The sequence below is a fragment of the Lytechinus variegatus genome, chromosome 3, assembly GCF_018143015.1.
Source record: "Lytechinus variegatus isolate NC3 chromosome 3, Lvar_3.0, whole genome shotgun sequence".
In the NCBI taxonomy this organism is placed as follows: domain Eukaryota; kingdom Metazoa; phylum Echinodermata; class Echinoidea; order Temnopleuroida; family Toxopneustidae; genus Lytechinus; species Lytechinus variegatus.
The window spans coordinates 36,796,556-36,815,752 of NC_054742.1; the positions used below are offsets into that span (position 1 = coordinate 36,796,556).

General features: G+C 34.0%; 1 protein-coding gene across 1 annotated transcript; it reads left to right on the forward strand.

The window, feature by feature from the left end:
* Positions 1 to 125: 125 nt before the first annotated feature.
* Positions 126 to 14,387, forward strand: LOC121410911 (actin-related protein 2/3 complex subunit 4). The gene is made up of 6 exons (XM_041603293.1): positions 126 to 232; positions 8,974 to 9,092; positions 9,623 to 9,734; positions 10,339 to 10,434; positions 11,686 to 11,856; positions 12,703 to 14,387. The coding sequence occupies exons 1-6, from the start codon at positions 230 to 232 to the stop codon at positions 12,706 to 12,708; spliced, it is 507 nt and encodes a 168-aa protein (XP_041459227.1). The 5' UTR covers positions 126 to 229; the 3' UTR covers positions 12,709 to 14,387.
* Positions 14,388 to 19,197: the final 4,810 nt, after the last annotated feature.

The window sequence follows — 19,197 nt, forward strand, 5'->3', positions numbered from 1 at the left end:
TCGTTCCTCCCACATTCTACGCATCTTCTAGTTCTTTGCTTCCCCACGTATTCGTCGTTGTTTGGTTTGATCCCACTGAGAGATCAGTGTTTGATCCCACTGAGAGATCAGTGTTTGATCCAGGTTTGATCACTCTTGTTTGGCTCCCTCAGAGTTGAAACCTAGAGAGGCATTTCGTGCTGATGACCGGGCGTTTCCGATCTTGTCAGTGTAGGAAGTGCGATAAAAGATGGTATGTATTATTTATTTTAGTAAAGAATAACTTTGTAAATCGATATTCATCGTATTTTCACTATGTATGTAACCATTGGCAGTCAGAGGCTTGTTGTTAAGTTTACTGGTAACGCCCTAAAAGGTGTCTAAATTGAACGCGGAAAAGGATGTCGAATATCTCACGTACGGTTGAGGCACAGTTTATCCACGGGAGCGTTCTGGCCTGGTTTGCCTGGTGGTCTTCGCTACCTTACGTGCCGCGCCGCTTCTAATCCATTACAATTGACTTCCGGTTATCCAAATGATTTTGACATACCAACATACCATGAAATAGATGCCTCAATTGTGTAATTTCAATTTGAAATATGTATTGTCCAAAGTGATTCAAAACAGAACATACAGAGTTTCAGCTTCACAAAATAAAACCTGGCCCGATTGATTGGCATGAGCCATAATGATGATTGGGCAGTGTTGCCTGGCTGTAACTAACGTTAAACCAAAACCAAAAGCTTCAGTCTCTGTTATGTTGGTTGTTCCGCTGAACTACGTTGGCTCCACTCACCAAATACAGAGACCAAAGTTCTAGTGCGATCTGTACAGGGGACTCAATGGTCATGTACTTAAGTTCGGATAAAACGGGGGAGTGAAGTGACAGCCGAAGCTTAGAAGTAAGTCACTGTTTTTCCCTTTTTAAAGGGATGGTCCGGGCTGAAAGTATGTATAGCTAAATAAATAGAGTAGAATTCACTGAGCAAAATGCTGAAAATTTCATCAAAATTGGATAACAAAGTTATTGAATTTTAGAGTTTAGCAATATTTTGTGAAAACAGTCATCATGAATTGTCATTGTGTACTGATGATGTCACATCTCCACTTGTTCTTTTGTATTTTATTATATGAAATGATGTTTATTCAGATTTTTTCCTCCAAGAAATAGAAAAATAGGATTGACAACTGATTTAGCGCATTAGATATTTATTGCTGCAACTTATTTTCATTATAAGGGAGATAATCAGATATACATAATATTCACACAAGTATGAAATAATTAAAAAAAATCTGATTTTATGTAATAACATAAGAAAACGAAAACTAATGAATATTCATGACGATTGTTTTCACAAAATATTTTTAAACCTCAATATTTATTATTTGTTATCCGATTTTGATTAAATTTTCGGCATTTTGCTCAGTGAATTCTACTCTGTGTACTAAGATACAAATATTTTTTGCCCGGACCATCCCTTTAAAGGGGAAGTTCACCCTGAAGAAAATTTTGTTGGAAAAATAGCATGAAAAATTATGAAAAATATTGGTGAAGGTTTGAGGAAAATCCGTTAAAGAGTAAGAAAGTTATTACAGTTCAAAGTTTTGGATTTTTGACGTCATAAACGAGCAGCTGCCCCATTTGTTATGTAATATAAAATGCATGAATTTCAAATTTTGTATGGTTCCTGGTGACTTAATTTTGTTTTCTATTCATGATCGGGTGTGAAATGATTTGTCTATTGATATACAAAAGGTACAGTGAAAACCATTTTCAATTTTCTGAGAAAATGACATTTCATTGATTTTTTACCATTCACTATGTAGGAATTCTGCTTGCATATGACATCACAAATCAAATCATTAAAATTCTAATAACTTTTTAATTATTTGATGAATTTTTCTCAAACCTTCGGCAATATTTTTCATTATTTTTTCTTTTATTTTTACAATAAACTTTTTTGTCAGGGTGAACTTTCCCTTTAAGTCTATTTTTCTCTGTTTTGGTGCATTTCAGGCCAAAACGGAATAATAATCTCTATTTTGGTTCAATTCTTTTAATATTTTTATGAAATAAAGACAAAAATCGATGTGCCCCGTCAGGGGGATTTTGCACTGTTCACCCCTAATAATAGTGGCTGCACGATAGAGCCATCTATGTATGAGGAGAAATTAAAAATAAATAAGTGTTGAATAACTCCTCAAAATAGACGGCTGCCAGCTGTCTATGTTGCCTGGCGCTAGCTAGACCAAAAGATGTCAGTCTCTGTATTTTGGTTATTCCGCTGGACTGCATTGGCTCACCAATACATAGACTGAAGAGCTTGGAGGCCCGTACGTACAAACAACGTATTAGCAGTAACGTTAGAACTAACATTCGGCGGAAACCCGATTTTCCAATTGTTTTTTTTTACATAAAATGTCACATGAAAATAAATTACAAAAATTTACAAAAAATGTATAAAATTCAGAAATATTGTACCTTAGATGGCAGTTATTGCTAATTCCTTTGAAATGATGATCGAAACATAGTCATCTTCGATCCTTTCGTTGGTCAATGTAAGTTGCCATCTTGGATGACGTCATCATCCTTACAGACGTATTTACCAATCGCTATATATCGCGATTTGTGCCGCTGCTTTGCGCTTGTAATCTATGTGCATTCGTTCGGAACTTGTCGCTCGCATTGATTCGCCAGAATATTGAAAATTCTAATCGGAAAGCCTTGATAAAAGCACAACTCATTGAACGTAGAGGGCAGCAACACACGGCTGCCATTTTTTCATCTCCGGCAGAAGAATTTAACAAAATAAGGAATGAATTATCGGTAACATATTTTCGATATTTTCTTGCATTTGTATAGTATGATAAGAAAGATTAGAATCTAACGAAAATAGTGGGCATTCATTCAAGATAATATAATGTCATAATTAAAAAAAGAAAATCTATAAACCCAGTCGCTCGAATTGGAAGAAATTATTACACATGCAGGCTCGCACTAATTCATTACCGTCGGTGAATGGGGATGATTGTAAATGTCAGAAATTGGTAAATAAATCCCCAGAAATGACGGTTATTCCTGACTAGCCGCTAGCCTGCCTGGCCTTGACCAAAGCTAAGCTTCGGTCTCTGTTAAATTGGTTGTTCGCTGAACTCCGTTGGCTCCACTTGCCAATTACAGAGACCGAAGTTCTAACTCGATCTGTACAAGGACTCAATGGCCATATGTTTATGTATCAAGTTCGGATAAACCAAGGAAGTGAAGTTGCACGACAGCCGAAGTAAAGCACTGTTTTTGTCCCTTTTTAAGTTAATTTTTTCCTGTTTTGTTGCATTTCAGACCAAAACAGAATAATAATCTTTATTTTGGTCCAGTTCCTTTTTTTATGGAATAAAGACAAAAATCGATAGCCTTGTCAGGATTTTGCATTGTTAATCTGCTAATGGCGGCTGCATGAGCACGAGCCATCTGTCTAAGAGGAGAAATTTGAAAAAATAAAATGTTGAAAAACTCAAAACAGATGGCTGCCAGCTGTGTAGCCTGGCCTGGCCTTGGTTGCAGTGAAATTTTAGCTGCGGTTAGTATACAAATAATGCACGTAAGCGCGTGCATGCAGGGCCAAATAATGAACGATGTGCGAGAAGCGCCAATGGATATACCGCACCGAGGTCCGCAGGACTGAGTGCGGTATATCCATTTGGCAAGTCGAGCACAGAGTTCATTACTTAGGTCCTCTTATGCTCAAGAATGCGTGCATTGTTTGTTTTATACAACCCCCCTCCTCCATCATGTTACTGAGTTGCCCCGAATGCTATATTTGATCTAAATTCTAGATAATTATAGATAATTCCAGACCTCGCACTATCCTGCACTCTGATGTCAGAGTGCAGGATAGTACCGGTACTTTTGGTATGACGTCAGAGTGCAGGATAGTACATTTGGTATGATGTCAGAATATCATATGATAATTCGCTGAATATCATATGATCCGATTTGGACCAATCAGATTACAGAACATTCTTGGGAGTTGTATGATATACTATACTAACCACACACTATTGTGAGTGAGCTGAGCCTGAGGTAATCACATCTGTAAATATGATTCATCCACAGAGAGGTACATGTAGTGTAGCTTAATAGTCAGTTACGTTAGAGTGACTATTTTGGATGAGATCGTAGATGTCAATGTGAGGGGTTTGATTCCCGCTCATTCCCAAATCTGTCTAACAAAAGTCTGATGTGTGTATGTCCGATGGGGTGACCGTAGTTTGCGCACATTTAAAAAAATATTATGAAGTTGATTTTCAACCAAAAATTTCTCACAGTTTACACAAAATTAATCAAAAGCACGAATAGCAAAAGGAAGGCAAAATTGACAGAATTATAAAGTAGGTCAAGGGTTTCGCTGGTATCGCAATCTCAAAATTCCATGGCAATGGACTAGTGAAAAAAAGCGTCATAAAAAAGTGTGACCTTAATTTGCACATGATTGTTTTGCAAAGCTTTAGAAAGAAATCAAGTAGACAAAGGTAAGATAAATGTATCAAATGGAGGTTAAAATGCCATAAAATTGGTTAGTATCACATGTTTGAAGACCTTTGCTTGCAAAATGATAGACAGGAATAACTGTTGTTTCTGGGGATTTATTTAACAATTTCTGACATTTTACTATTATCCCCATTCACCGACAGTAGTACGTTAGTGTGAGCCCTTACATGTATATGTAATCATTTCTCCCAATCCGGGCCTTAAGGTTTTAGTCTAGATTTGATTTCTTTTAAAGGTCTAAATGACATTATATTATCTTGAATGATGGCCTTTATTTTCGTTAGACTTTCGTTAGACTCTTCTTTTTTTGATCCAATGCATTTTCAAATAAAATTTCGAAAATATACGTTACCAAAGATTTATTCCTTTTTTTTTCTGCCTCCTTGAGTTAGGCTTTCTGATTAGAATTTTCGATATCCTGGCCAATCAATGCGAGCAACAAGTTCCGAACGCACGCACATAGACGAGCGCAACGCAGTGGGACGAATCGCGATATATAGCGACTGGTAAATACGTCTGTAAGGATGATGACGTCATCCAAGATGGCAACTTACGTTGACCAACAAAAGGATCGAGGATGACTATGTTTTGATCATTTGCTGATGTTTTTCCAATATTTTCAGAAATAGAGACATTATCGTGAAGAAAATTATTAATCTGCATGATTTTAGATTGTTCTTTCTGTTGGTGTTATCAGATTTTCAAGATATTAATTCGCTATTGGGTGATTCCATACGTGTCGTACGGGATATTTAGAGAACATTTGACAGTTTTTTGACAAGAAAAACAAAAAATATTCCAGTAACTAAAGGTGATCATCAAGTACTACCAGAGTGTTAGAAAAACCAAGACTTAACATGACTTGAATTCACATCCTGTATTATACAGATTTAAAATAGTAATGTGTCGTACGGACGCAGAAAAAGTGGCTTTTTTAGAAACCTCAAGTTTGTACTCTAAAGTCTGTGAGTTGGACAGATGATTTTCATAGAAACTGAACTCAAATTGATATTCAATTACCGAAGAACAAACACATCTATGAAAGAAAGCAAAATAAACATTCATGAATAAATGAAGCAAATTACAATTTTCGAGAACATTGTGGCGTACGGGACACTCAAAATGTGTCGTACGGGACATCTCTAAATTGAAGCCAAACTTTCTTACTTTATGTCTCTTTGACTTCTTCAATCACTTTATTTGGCTGATGTTAATAATAATCCTATCAAACTAAAGACATTCATTATGTTAGAAACCACTATTGGCTGAATATTTCTGTCAATATATCATAAACAAAATGTGTCGTACGGGACACTTGCGTGTTGTACAGGCACTTGCGTGTTGTACAGGGCAACCTGAATAAAACATTGAAGTATTAATCAATCAGAAGGGGAGCATTGCCCCGAAATTTTTCCCTTTTAATGAAAAGTCTTTTAATAGGTAGTCATTCAGGAGAACATAATTAAGTAACCTCAGTATATACAATCGGGAGCAATATGTTGTCATTTGTTTTCATGACTGGAAATGTACAAAGGTTCACAGCATATTTACGAGCTGAAAAACTTGAGGTTTTGTGTGAAGTTATATTTTAGTGAATTAATTGATGATTTCCAATACACTATTTAAACGATGAATGAATGGAACTGTTTGTGTAAATCATGGGGCTAAAATGTTTTTAAAAATTCATATAAAATGTATATATACATGATATATGTCACAACTGTCACTTGCAATTCCACATAATATTTTTTTCTAAAGAAATGCGGTTCATGAAACTACAATGTCCATGTATATGGTTTGTCTTATTTTCCAGATTTTTTTAAACAACATGGTTTGTCTTATTTTCCAGATTTTTTTTACAACTTGAAAAAAAGTAAGGAGTTTCAATACTGTATATGAAACAACTTAGTGATCATCAAGGGAAGTCCAAATAGATGATTGATATGTAATTTTTTTACATCTTATAATAATTCCACATTAGCATGCAAGAGGAAGTGATCTTCCAGGCTAGGGTGAATCAATTATAAAGGTTTTCTTTTCATGCTCAGTGACAAAGAAATTAACCTGCTCTGACCAGTGAAAATCACCAGTTTAGCTGAAGGGATTCACAAAAGAATACAGCGACATGAAATCAATTTAAATGGTTAGAATTAATCACCTGTTTCATGTTCTATTGAGATAAAAAGTACTTTTGCAGTTCACTTTATGTCAAATCAATTACTTGAATTAAAATAGGCAGTCTATTTATAGTTTCTGAATCCAAATCCTGCAATTAAATGCATTATATATTGTGTGTCGTATGGGACATGTCCCTTACGACACACACTGAGTCGTACAGGACAACTTTTAATAGGACAATTATTGAAAAATGAAGGGCAGTAATTAGATCCTTATGGGATAAATCGATCACCTATGGGTCAAAGATAGAGAAACTGATATTGTGAAATTGCATCATCAAAAATGAAATTGTAGGAAAAACTTGTGCATTTTCATGTGTCGTACGGACATTGCCAAAAATAGGTTCGGAAAAATCAGTGCTGCCCCTATTATGGATCATGAAAATGTAGATATTATTTGGAACCATCAATGATACATTATTCCGTTGACCTGCAATATTTTCAATCTTCTCGTGCTTTGCCAATAATTGTTTCAGGCAGTGTTTGTACTTGACTATTTAATTAGCAAAATTATTGAAAATTGAAAATTCCATTGTTCCACCCCAAAAAAACTATATCTGACTTCACTTTTGGTTAAAACTCATAATTTTCATAAAATTTAGGTATCATAGTACACTACTTATGACTTATTGAAAGCATGTTGAAATTTATGATATTTTTGAAGTTCAAGTGTGGAATCGCCCTATTGAGATATTCAACATTGCGCAAAAATTTGCACAGTAGTAGTGTCGCTAGTGTGTGATAAAATCTACAAGGCTGTATGGTTAATTTTTTGGAAATAATAAGATTTTTTATTTTATTAATTTATTATGCTAATTCATGCATGAAATTTTTGGTTTTTATTGTTTTTTCGATGGAAATTGTTGCAGACTGAATTCTGATCATGAACAAGACAGAATTGATTAAGCTTAATCAGTAAGAGTAGAAATAATGATATGTTTGACTTGTGGCTAAATACACAATTTGCATTTTGTGGCTAAATACACTATTTGCATTAGTTTTGTACATGAATTCACGTTTTTGAGCAGTTTTGGGTCTGATATACACTAACATGATATTGTGTGATTTTGTTACCACGTAACTGGACATCACAAATTTGGTGTCAAAAGATTTGAAAGTAAATAGTAAGCAAGCTGCGTGGTTGAAAACTTTTGCGCGGTGAATTTATTGTGAAAAATATAGAGGGGGGCAAAATCCTCCCCCCTCCCAGGTTTTTTAGGGTTGAACTTCAAATTACAACAGAAATGCCAAAGAGTGCAGAGACCACCATCTGAATTGAAAGCTTGATATTGATTGAGATACATGTATCATTGGAAAGGGAAGGTTGTAGCTCTTGAAAAAAAAAGATTGTAAGAAAAGAGAAGCCATGGACTATGCACATGAGGAAGTAGTGTAATCTCTTCATTGCATTCATGGACTTGTTTCAATAGAACTTCATGCATTGTTTCCTACTATAGATTTGCAGATTCCCTGTACCAAAGTAAAGGAAATACATGTGCTTGATTTACTACCTCTTACAGCCATATATATCCTTAGAAATTCACTCTGATATATTATACTTAGTCTGCATGTTCAATCAGGAAACTGGAAGTGGTTCCTGAACATGAATTGATACTTGTAAAAAAAAAATGTAGGCCAAGAGAATATGTAACAATGTTTGATTTGTGCACCTGAACTGGCAAAACACATTGATGTCTACAGGTATATTCATGTAAATCTATCAGAAGTCTCAGAAAGACATTTTTAATGGCATTTTCCTAGTTTTAGTATTAAAAATGGATATTCTCATAGATTAAATAATTGTAAGCCCTTTGTACCATGTGTAGAAGAAACTTGACCTTAAGATGATAATTTTTTTATGTGGGAGATACCATTTTGTACAGCTTTGTATTCCCTTTTTTGAACATTGATGCCCACTTTTCAATTATTCTCACATATTTGATTATAAAGTAGAAGTGCCTTCAGTAACTCTGCTGAGTGGATTTTATTATTGTTATTATTATTATAATTTTTATTGTTATAATTATTGTCATCATCATTATTATTATTGTTATTTATTATTATTATTATTATCATTATCATTATCATTATTATTATTATTATCATTATCATTATCATTATTATTATTATTATTATTATTATTATTATTATTATTATTATTATTATTATTATTATTATTGTTATTATCATTACTATTATTATTATTATAATTGTTGTTATTATAATTTTATTATTAATCATTATGATTATCATAATTTGACTTTATAGGCTGCAACACTGAGACCATACCTTAATGCTGTTAGGTCAACATTGACTGCTGCTATGTGCCTAGAAAACTTCTCTTCACAAGTTGTTGAAAGACATAACAAACCAGAAGTAGAAGTCAGGTGAGTAAAAGAAATTAAATACGTCATCATTTCTTATATGGCAAGTCCACCCCCTCAAAAGATATTTGAATTAAAAGAGAAAAATCTAATGAACATAACACTGAAATTTCATAAAAGTTGGATGTAAAATAAGAAACTTATAATTTGTCTTATAAAGAATCAGTAACTGATACGACAATGGGGATGAACACCGGCTATATGTCATGTGGGAAGAGGGTTAAAACAATTGTTTTGAAAGGATCAAAATGTATATATCCAAGTGACTTGATTTGGATTTGATACATTTTGCAATGGCACTCAATCAACCGATGGCTGTTTTTCAAGGAGACTATTAAACTTTGAAGAAATTAGAAATAGAAGAAGGAAATAAAACCTGTTTTTTAATGGTCATTTCTGAAATTTTTTTACTTAGGTGTTTTTTTTTCCCTATGGATGGTTGACTTAGGCAGACATGACTGTATATTTTGAAAAAAAGCTAATAGATGGATGGCTTATTAAATTTCTATTTGATGTTACATTTCATTGTACAGGAGTAGTAAAGAATTATTGTTGACACCAGTATCAGTGAGCAGGAATGAAAGAGAAAAAGTTCTAATAGAAGGTTCTATCAACTCACTCAGAATAAGCATCGCCATCAAACAGGTTAGAATCACACTTGATACCACAGGGGTTTTATTTCATGAAACTGTTGTTCAGATTGCAAATATAACTGCAAATCCCATGATTTAAACTACATTTTAATTTGTTCCTGACGAACTTGTGTTTTCTTGTCATTTTGGGGATTACATTGGTAGTTCATATATTAACTGGTCTCATACTTATATTGGTTAGCTTCTCTCTTAACTTTCCTCTAATTCACTTAAGAATACCTGAAGGGACTGAACTTCATGGGCAATATTACATTTCTTTCATTTTGTTTCAATCTTATACAAAGACATGTTTATAGAGAATTCACAATTATGCACATTATCCAGAAAAATGGAAATCTTATTACAAACTTGACCCTTTTTCCATATTGTTCTTTCCATTTTCATACTTTTCTTAATAAGTCAATCACATACATGTACTCTAATGGTACACTGTGTTTCCTGTTTATTTTATTAAATTCATCACTATTTTCCTTAATACATCAGTGGTGTTGGGAGGTCTGGAAGTATTTCATTTATTTTCTTATCCTTAATTCACAAGCATGTTGATTCTTTTCAAATTTCCCATGATGTTCACAGTATTTCGTTCCCTATTTCAGGCCGATGAAATCGAGAAGATCCTTTGTCACAAATTTACCCGTTTCATGATGCTCAGAGCAGATAACTTCTTTATTCTTAGAAGAAAACCTGTCGAGGTAAGTTCTTATATGCATCATGAATAAATTTTGTGTTTCTAGCACATTAAGAATACAAAGAAGGGGAAAGAGTGCAATAAATGCTTCTTGTACATGAAGAAACTCATGAATATAAAAAACCCTCCCATTTCTGGTTTCTGCTGAAAAAATTTGATTTTGATTGGCAACAATTTCAGCATGTATTACTACATGTAGCTACCATTGGCCATTTTGTCAGCTATCATCCAAACAGTCATATTGCAGATACGACAGTGCAAACCCATTTCAGAGAAAATAAACTTCAAAGTTTACTCTAATTTCCACACTGTTGTCCCCAGCCTCTTAAGATTTTCATTGCTAGAAAAATATGATAACAATAATAGCTGGTTTTTATATAGCGCTTTTCCAAGAACAGCTCAAAGTGCTTTACAGCATATTATTACCTTGGTCACAATTTCTCCTCCCTGGGGAGCATTCCTTGCATTCATTGCAGCCTCATAATGGCACTGGCAAATTCAAACTTACAATAACTTTCGCATCCTATATGGTAGGAACGACCATACATTTGGTACCTTTATTTTTACGTAACACCAAGAATCATAGAAAATATTGCAAAGAGCTGTTTTGGTTTGAGTGGTTTAGAGTTTACTTGTACAAAAATGCCATTTGTAGAGAATACAACAATGCTGACCGCATTTTCAATACATGTGATCAGCAAAATGTCATATCACTCTTTCATATGCAAAATCAGTGCATGCAGATACGACAGTTTGGCTGACGACTCTTTTGGATATTAAGTGCACGAAGCCGTTTTTTGCTTTGCTACAGTATACGTTTCCAATAAGATTTGTGCATTTTATCAAAAATTTGTATGGCATCGCCCTGAAAATCCCCACATTTCTCGGACTAAGCTTAATTGCTGTCTAGAAATTCAATTAAGTATAGAGTAGGTCTTGTACTTTCATTTTCTGCAAAAATCACAAAATCTATTTTTTGACCAAAATTGACTGATACAACAATGCGGGTGAATGCCAATGATTTGGGAAGAAGGTTAAAATTTCAAAAAGGGATTGAAATTTCTAATTGAAAATATGGTGAGTAAATAATGACAAGTATAACTATTTATCAGGAATTGTTTTCTCTTAAGCACTTTTCTGTCCAGGCAGTAATCAAGATTTAACATAGGTAGCATACAGTATTGATGTTTGTGATAAACTGCTCATTGATTTTTGTGTTTCATTTTAAATTTAAACTTTTTTATGGTCTGTGCAGGGATATGATATCAGCTTCCTCATCACAAACTTCCACACAGAGCAGATGTTGAAACACAAGCTTGTTGACTTCATCATCCAGTTCATGGAAGACATTGATAAGGAGATCAGTGAAATGAAGCTCAGTGTCAATGCTCGTGCTAGGATTGTTGCAGAGGAGTTCCTCAAAAAGGTAAGAGACTGTTTTTACTTACCACATGAAATTTTGCTGCAATTATAATCTCTCAGGTGCACCAATCAGCAAAGTGTCTGTATCGGGCAAGTCCTATGAAGGGCTGGCGTAGACACTGATAAGGTTCCACTGAGCATGGTTGCTTCAGGAAAAGTAGGTCATCACAAGTAATGCAACTGGGCTATGCGACAAGCGCAGTGTTTTATCTATATTTTGCTTCTGAATCTGAATCAGACATTGTTGTAACTTATCCAAAGTAGGATATCAAACAAATATGTCAGGTATTGTTTCAAAGTATAGAGGGAATTATTCATCCTTGGTTGTACTGCAATATTACTACTTTTCCCTTTGCCAGTCCTACCTCTATAAAATCATTCCTGCTATATACTTCCTCAAATCCTGGTATGTTTATATACTAGTTTGATTCCAATTATGTCCAAAACTCGGAAATGGTGCATGAATCTTCAAGTGACTTTAACATTGATATTTTTTACCGTAAATATACATCTTAGTGCAATAAGTAGTTATTAGCTACAATTTGAATACAATTATTTAAGATATAAAAATTGTATGGAGGTGCCGTGGCCAAGTTGTGTGGAAAGTCTAGGGTTCGATCCCGGCCACTGCACCTATGCCCATGAGCAAGGCATCTAATTGACAATGCACTTTTATCCTACATTCAAATGAATGAAAATGCTATACACGTTCTTGGTAAATCCATGTGCAGTTGTTTTTTTTAATTGTTAATGTACAAAAATTTTAAAAGCAACCCTCTACTTTGTAATATGTTGTGTAATTGATTGTCAATATTAATAAAAAAATGTTCTTTCTTTCTTCTTGTTTCAGTTTTGAGGAATAGTACATCTTAGTTCTTCATCATGTCTTTTATACACCAAACCATTCAGAGTCTGGCTCCCCTTGCTGTACAATACATTCCTTGAACAAGGAGAAACTTTTTTACACCTTGTACTCTGACTTTAATACTCTACCAAAAAAGCACCAAAATTTAGATGATGCTTCATTTCTGTTTATTTTTTAAAATGAAGTTCAGCATTGCTATTTTTAGGTTCTTATTCTATGTCTTTATTCATTCTCTATCTCCTATTTCATCTCTTCATTTTCTCATTGGCCATTTGTTAGGTTACCAAATTTAATGCACAGCTTATCTGTCAGTTACTTTGATAGGGGTGATTCTATTCTGTGATTGTTACACTCAATTATTTCTTGGTTGACTTTCCCTAATTCACCCAGTTCAATATTCTACTTATGAAATGCCTTTTAATTCATCCTGCACCTCCCAAAGTCAAATTTTCTCCAAATAATGTGTTTGTGACCTTTCAATGAGTAATGTATTTGTCAGCATTCTTGATTTTGAAATATCATTTATATTATCAGGCAAATGGAATCATTAGTATTCTAGTGCTTAATAACAGAAAGGTTTGCATTAAATTTGATGACATTATGAGAATGGCCATTTAATGATCACTCATCTTATGTTGTCTCTTCACTTATCCATTCATCTACTCAGTTCTTCACTTCTTCCTATATCTCTTTCTCTTTGAGTTAGAAATTGATGATTGCCTTCCATTGGCTTAGGGTAAAGAAGGACGATCTCTGTATGATGATTAACATGTGTCTTATATTGATCTTCAGTTATGGTATGCCATACAAGAAACAACAAAAGGGGGCCTGCTATTAAGGTGATATAATCGTACTAGACTATCCTTTATCATTGTAGAAAATGTACATTTCCGTTGTACTGTATCTTTAAACATAGCATTATGAATACTACAATGAGGTGAAAGAATTAATGAATTGAAGATTTATTTATATAGACTATCGATTTGAATGCCCATACTAATGCTTTTGTTTGTTATTGTGTTAATTTGTTGTCCGATCATGGTGCATTGGAAAAGTTTACTGTAAATCATGCTATCATTTTGTTTTGCATATGGAAGATGGTCATCTACATGTAGATAACAAATACATTAGTAATAAGGTAATCTTAGTTTCAATATGAAGAACCTATATGTAAAATGCTCTATAGCTTTCATTTTGTAAGGAATAGTTAGGACCATCCACCCATTTTGCAATACTCCCCAATATATCCAAGGTCCAAGTTTTTAATTCCATATACATTTATAATTGCTAAGATACCACTATTTTTCATAAGATTTTGCCAGTTTTACTCATGTGCAAAGATTTTTTTCTTTTCAAATTCTTTATGAACTCAGATGACAATGTAAGAATCAAAGCATGCACATCCTCTTATTGTAGCCAATATCCCTCATTGTGAAGAAATTAATTCTTGTTAAGTTGCTCTAAATTAATCTTGTAGTCCCGTGAGATTATTTCTCACACCTTTTTGAGATGTGTTGACCAATTGCCTCAGCGGGTTCATAGTGGCTGATGTATTCCAATGATGAAAAATTGGAGAATAATTCATGAATGAATGTTTAGAGTCTCTCAATTTATCTCAATGAATGAAGATATCTAAAGGAATTATTATAAACTAAGTAAGCATAAATTAACACATAGTACATGTGGCCACTCTTATAGATTACACTTAGGCACACCCTGCCTGAAGGGTTTTAACAGTGCTTAACATTTTTTAATAATAATAATAATATAGGATTTGTATAGCGCACATATCCACTTTGCTAGGTGCTCAAGGCGCTCCTATATTACCCCAGCTAGTCTACCGATTCTGGTGCGCACAGGTTTTGAGGAATTTATTCCTGCCGGTACCCATTTACCTCACCTGGGTCGAGTGCAGCAGTGTGGATAAATTTCTTGCTGAAGTAAAACACGCCATGGCTAGGATTCGAACCCACGACCCTCTGTTTGAAAGGTGAGAGTTAGAACCACTAGACCATGATGCGCCCAGAGGGAATTATGTAGATAGATTACTTCAGATTTTGAACATAAAGCAAATAATCACATTTTTATTTTCTTGGTGATCTGGACATACTTGACGTCTTTCCAAAGGTTTGCTACATCCCTATCCCCTTGGAAGAGAAATCCTTTCTCATCATATTTACCAAGGTGCTAAATAACATTTTGTTATTTAGAAGAAAACATGTCATGGGTCTTGAAGATAAGCCTAGGGAACCATAAATGCAATAGTAATTTTTTGTTTTCATTTTGTCTTCTTCAATATGCAAATGTGATCATGATTGCCATAGTGTAAATCTATACTAGAATGAGTTTTATTGTACATAGATAGGATAAGCTGACAGTAATTATTTTGTACTTAAAATCTAATTTCATCTATTACTTCCAATATGCAGTCCTATATTGGGGGGAGGGGTGGTGCTTGTGTCATGTATTTGTCTTTGTACTCTTCCTAATCTTAATCTATCATCTCGGCAATTTAGATGACAAGTCCACATTTAACTCAAGAGGATACTTACATGTTACTTAGGCAATGGCATAACCTGACATTGCACCATGTGAGAGACAAGATAACCAATTGCTGAACATTATCCTTACTTTCTGTGAAGGATTTGTTATATTTTATTTACACTAAACAAGAGCAAATTACAAGAGAAAGGGAGATGAGGCTGGGAAGAACAAGTCATAAAAGCACTTGATAAAATTCTCTTATAATTTTAATACACATGGTACTGAGGTTGAGGCCAAGACTGGGATAATTGGTCTGAATGCCAGTGTAGAGCCAACCCAACTCCCTCCCTACAACTTTGAGAAAAATAAAATACCATTTTGTGAAATTTAGTGTCACATGCAAGCATATGATCTACTCTTTTTTTTAATAGATAAATGCACAGTAAAGTTGTTTTTTTTTTGGTGTGTGTATCATTGTATAAATCAAATGGGTTTGTAGTTGTACTTCCTGACCTGTACAGTCCATTTATGTGCATAGATAAAAAAAAATGAATATGAAATGGACATTGTAGAATATTTGAGTGTTTAAAGTGCCTCTTATTAATGTAGGCAGACATTTTTTTTTCTTTTTACTCAAGCCAAAAAATAAGGAGACATTTTCAAGGATGTGTTTGTGTTTTGTTTTTTTACATGTTACATGCTATATACAACCTCTCTCTGGCAACAATGCAACTGATTTAGTTATCACATTTATTCTCTTAATATGATATTATCATAGAAATAGGCAACCCATGGCCATACTGTCAAGTCACCAATAATTTTCAGTTCTCTATAATCTTGGATCTGAACTTGTATGTTCTGGTTCTTATATGTTCATTCTAGCTGTAAATGATGTTTATACTTTAAATCCAGTCTGAGTAAGGATTTCCAAAACAGTGCGTTACTATGCTAACTGCCGTGACATTGTAACCAAGTGATTGTTGCACCAAAATTACAATGAAATGATCAATTCAAAGTTCTGACAAAATTTCTTCCAATTCATAGTCTCAAACATCTGTTGGTCTGTAGCTAATAATATGGACCATTTACATGGCACATCTACTATGTTAAGGTACCCTACTGTATTTAACATTGGTATCATATTATTACCTGGCTGTAGCTGAGCTGCCATATAGGTGCTCAAGCAATCAAGGAATTTCTTCCTAACGGGTACCCATTCACCTTAACTGGGTTGAGTGCAGTAAAGTGTAGGTAAACTTCCAGCCGAAAGAAAACACGCCATGGTTGGGAATCAAACCCACGTCACTCAGATTAAAAGATTAGAGTTACCACTAGACCACAATGCCCCCATGACAATATGGGGCTAGCAGTGATGCGTTTGCTTGAATATGCAAAGTAGTTTGTAATTTGCTTTTGCATCCAATCACAGAGTTGCTGGCCTCCAAAGAGGAATGCAATGTACAGCTTATGTTTAAGTCTTGTTGGACTGTCCTGGAGATGTTGGGTTGTGGTTAAGACAGATGAGACATGATTTTAATGAAAGGTTACAAGGGGTTTGAGAATGACAAGATGTAAGCATAATTTCATCTGAACCTTCTTTGTAAAATCATTTGGAATGAGTTGTTGAGTGACATAAGATCAGATCTTTATTTTTCTGTCAACAATAACGTGATCTCCTTATTGTATTTTTAATGGAACCAGTAAGTTGTTTGGATGGGACAATACTGCTTGCCAAATACATATATATGTCCAAATGTTACATTCTTACATTGCACAGGAAGTCTGCATATAACAGTCTATACAAAATTAAAACTATTAATGAATTAGGTGATGGGGCTATTGTTTATCCCATACATCTTCTAAGTCTGGTAACCCAATACAATTCCATAACATGTTCTCTCTAAGTTTTAAAGTGAAAATATCAGGTATGGTTTTGAATGCATTGTCCCGAAAGTTTAATCTTTTTTTAAAACTCACAATGAAATGTCAGTGGTGACATTAAAAAAAAGGAAATCATTCAATATATGAGATATATTAAAACAATGCTTAAATTATGAGTACATGTATGTAGAGTTTTTTTCCAGCTGTTGATTTTTCTTAAGTTGTGAAATTTTCTTTGAAAGAAAATAATTTGTAGAGATCTATTGTGTAATTTTTTTTATTATGGAAACTGGAAAATGGTTTGCTTTTTTCGAATCATGGTATTATATACAGAGTTATTAAAATACATCTTTGCACATAATTCCTGTAATCTTTGTCATGCTTTTGTATGGCTTATTGCATGGTATTGGACCCTTTATGGAGGAGAGTAGTTGTTGAGAGTTAATTCGAATCAGAAAATGAGGTACAGTATGTTGAAAATGATGAGAAGGGGAAAAAGAATGGCAATTAAGAGAAACCATACGATTCAAATGAGAGTCAAAGATTCATGAGAAGAATATAAGGCAATAAAAAGGCATCAGGATTTAAAATAGAATATTTCTTCACATTGATACGGAAGCCATAGATGATGACAGTTATGTCGTCGAGGCCGGTACTTCGGATGAGGCTGCTGGAGAAAATCTCTTCCCACGGACTTTGGATATGTTAGTTGGACCGAGGCCAAGGCCGTCAAAATCTTACTTCGAGGGCCGGCCTCGACTACATCTCGTGGAGATGAATGATACATTGTAAGGGCATTCTGCAGAGGCTGTTCAAAGAGCTAACGAACATGGAAAAAGATTTCAAATGAATATACATAATTTATAAGAAATCGAAATTCTAAGCACGTTTTTTTTATCGTGAAAAGGATACGTATATAACTAAACAATTGATGTGAGCGCGAAGTGCGAGAGGAAAAGTTAGAGATTACTCCTAAACATGGGACACTATGTTTTGTAAATCATCATAAATGAGTAATTGGAAAACTTTTTACGTTAATAATGCGAGCGCAAAGCTCGAGTAGAAAAGTTTTTATATTGTGATCTGAAACGGGACAACGATTTAATAGAGAACAAACTGCGTATATATTATCTAAATAAACATGCGCTCGGATGTGTTTCATGTTTCGGCCTAGAATCTGGGCATTCTAAATCGCTTTTTTTAATCATGAAAATCAATAAAGAGAGCGCGAAGCTTGGAATATTTGATATTCCGATCTGAAAAGGGTCAATTTAAGCTCTGTATTTCAAGCACTTTGTAGGAAAATTGTGAGGTGAATATGGATCACAGTTAAGAAAAGAGCTGTATATTACTTTGAGTTTTGACATAGGACCGGGGAATTGTAAGAACACTATGTCATTATAATTATGAAAATTATGACTATCTTTATATTTCTCTTCCTAAACACGAGATGAAATTTGTTGATATTCCATTCTGAAAAAGGGGACAATTTGAATTAGATTAATATCTTATTTATATAAGCCTATAATGAGAGCGAAAAATCTGTTAATATTATGGCCAGAAAAATTTAAGTAATTTGTTATAGAATTGATATTGAGATATACATAACTCACCAATCAAAATGCAAGCGTGCAGCGCTATGGCTGCTATAGCGCGTGGCGCGAGCAGAAAAGGTTAATATTCAGACCCACCATTAAATTGTTATAAGGTTGGGAAATTTATAGTAATGCCCCGGAGTAATGCTAAAGTGAAATGACTCTAGATAATGCCTGTGAAACTTCTTTGTGTGAGAAATCACAAGATGATGACACGGGTAGGTAACCACACATTCCAATGAGATGAAGTATATACTCTCTTTATCCATGCTAAAATGGAAGTTAATTGTACAAATGAATTCAGTTCCAATAAAGTAGCCAAACTATACACAAGTGTCTCTCAAGCCTCTTAAATATTGTATTACTGGAACTCTACAAAAACATAACTTAAATTTTACAGACCACTTTTTAAAAATCAATTTGTAAATAAAAAAAAATAATGAAAGTTCGATTTCCGAGCTGAAATATGTTTTGTATATTGACTTCAAAATTCGATATTTTAAACTCCATATTGAGCAAG

Coding starts and splice junctions, on each gene's coding strand:
- LOC121410911 (XM_041603293.1), top strand. Junction 9,735..10,338: donor TAAGCATCGCCATCAAACAG/GTTAGAATCACA, acceptor TCCCTATTTCAG/GCCGATGAAATCGAGAAGAT. Junction 10,435..11,685: donor TTAGAAGAAAACCTGTCGAG/GTAAGTTCTTAT, acceptor TGGTCTGTGCAG/GGATATGATATCAGCTTCCT.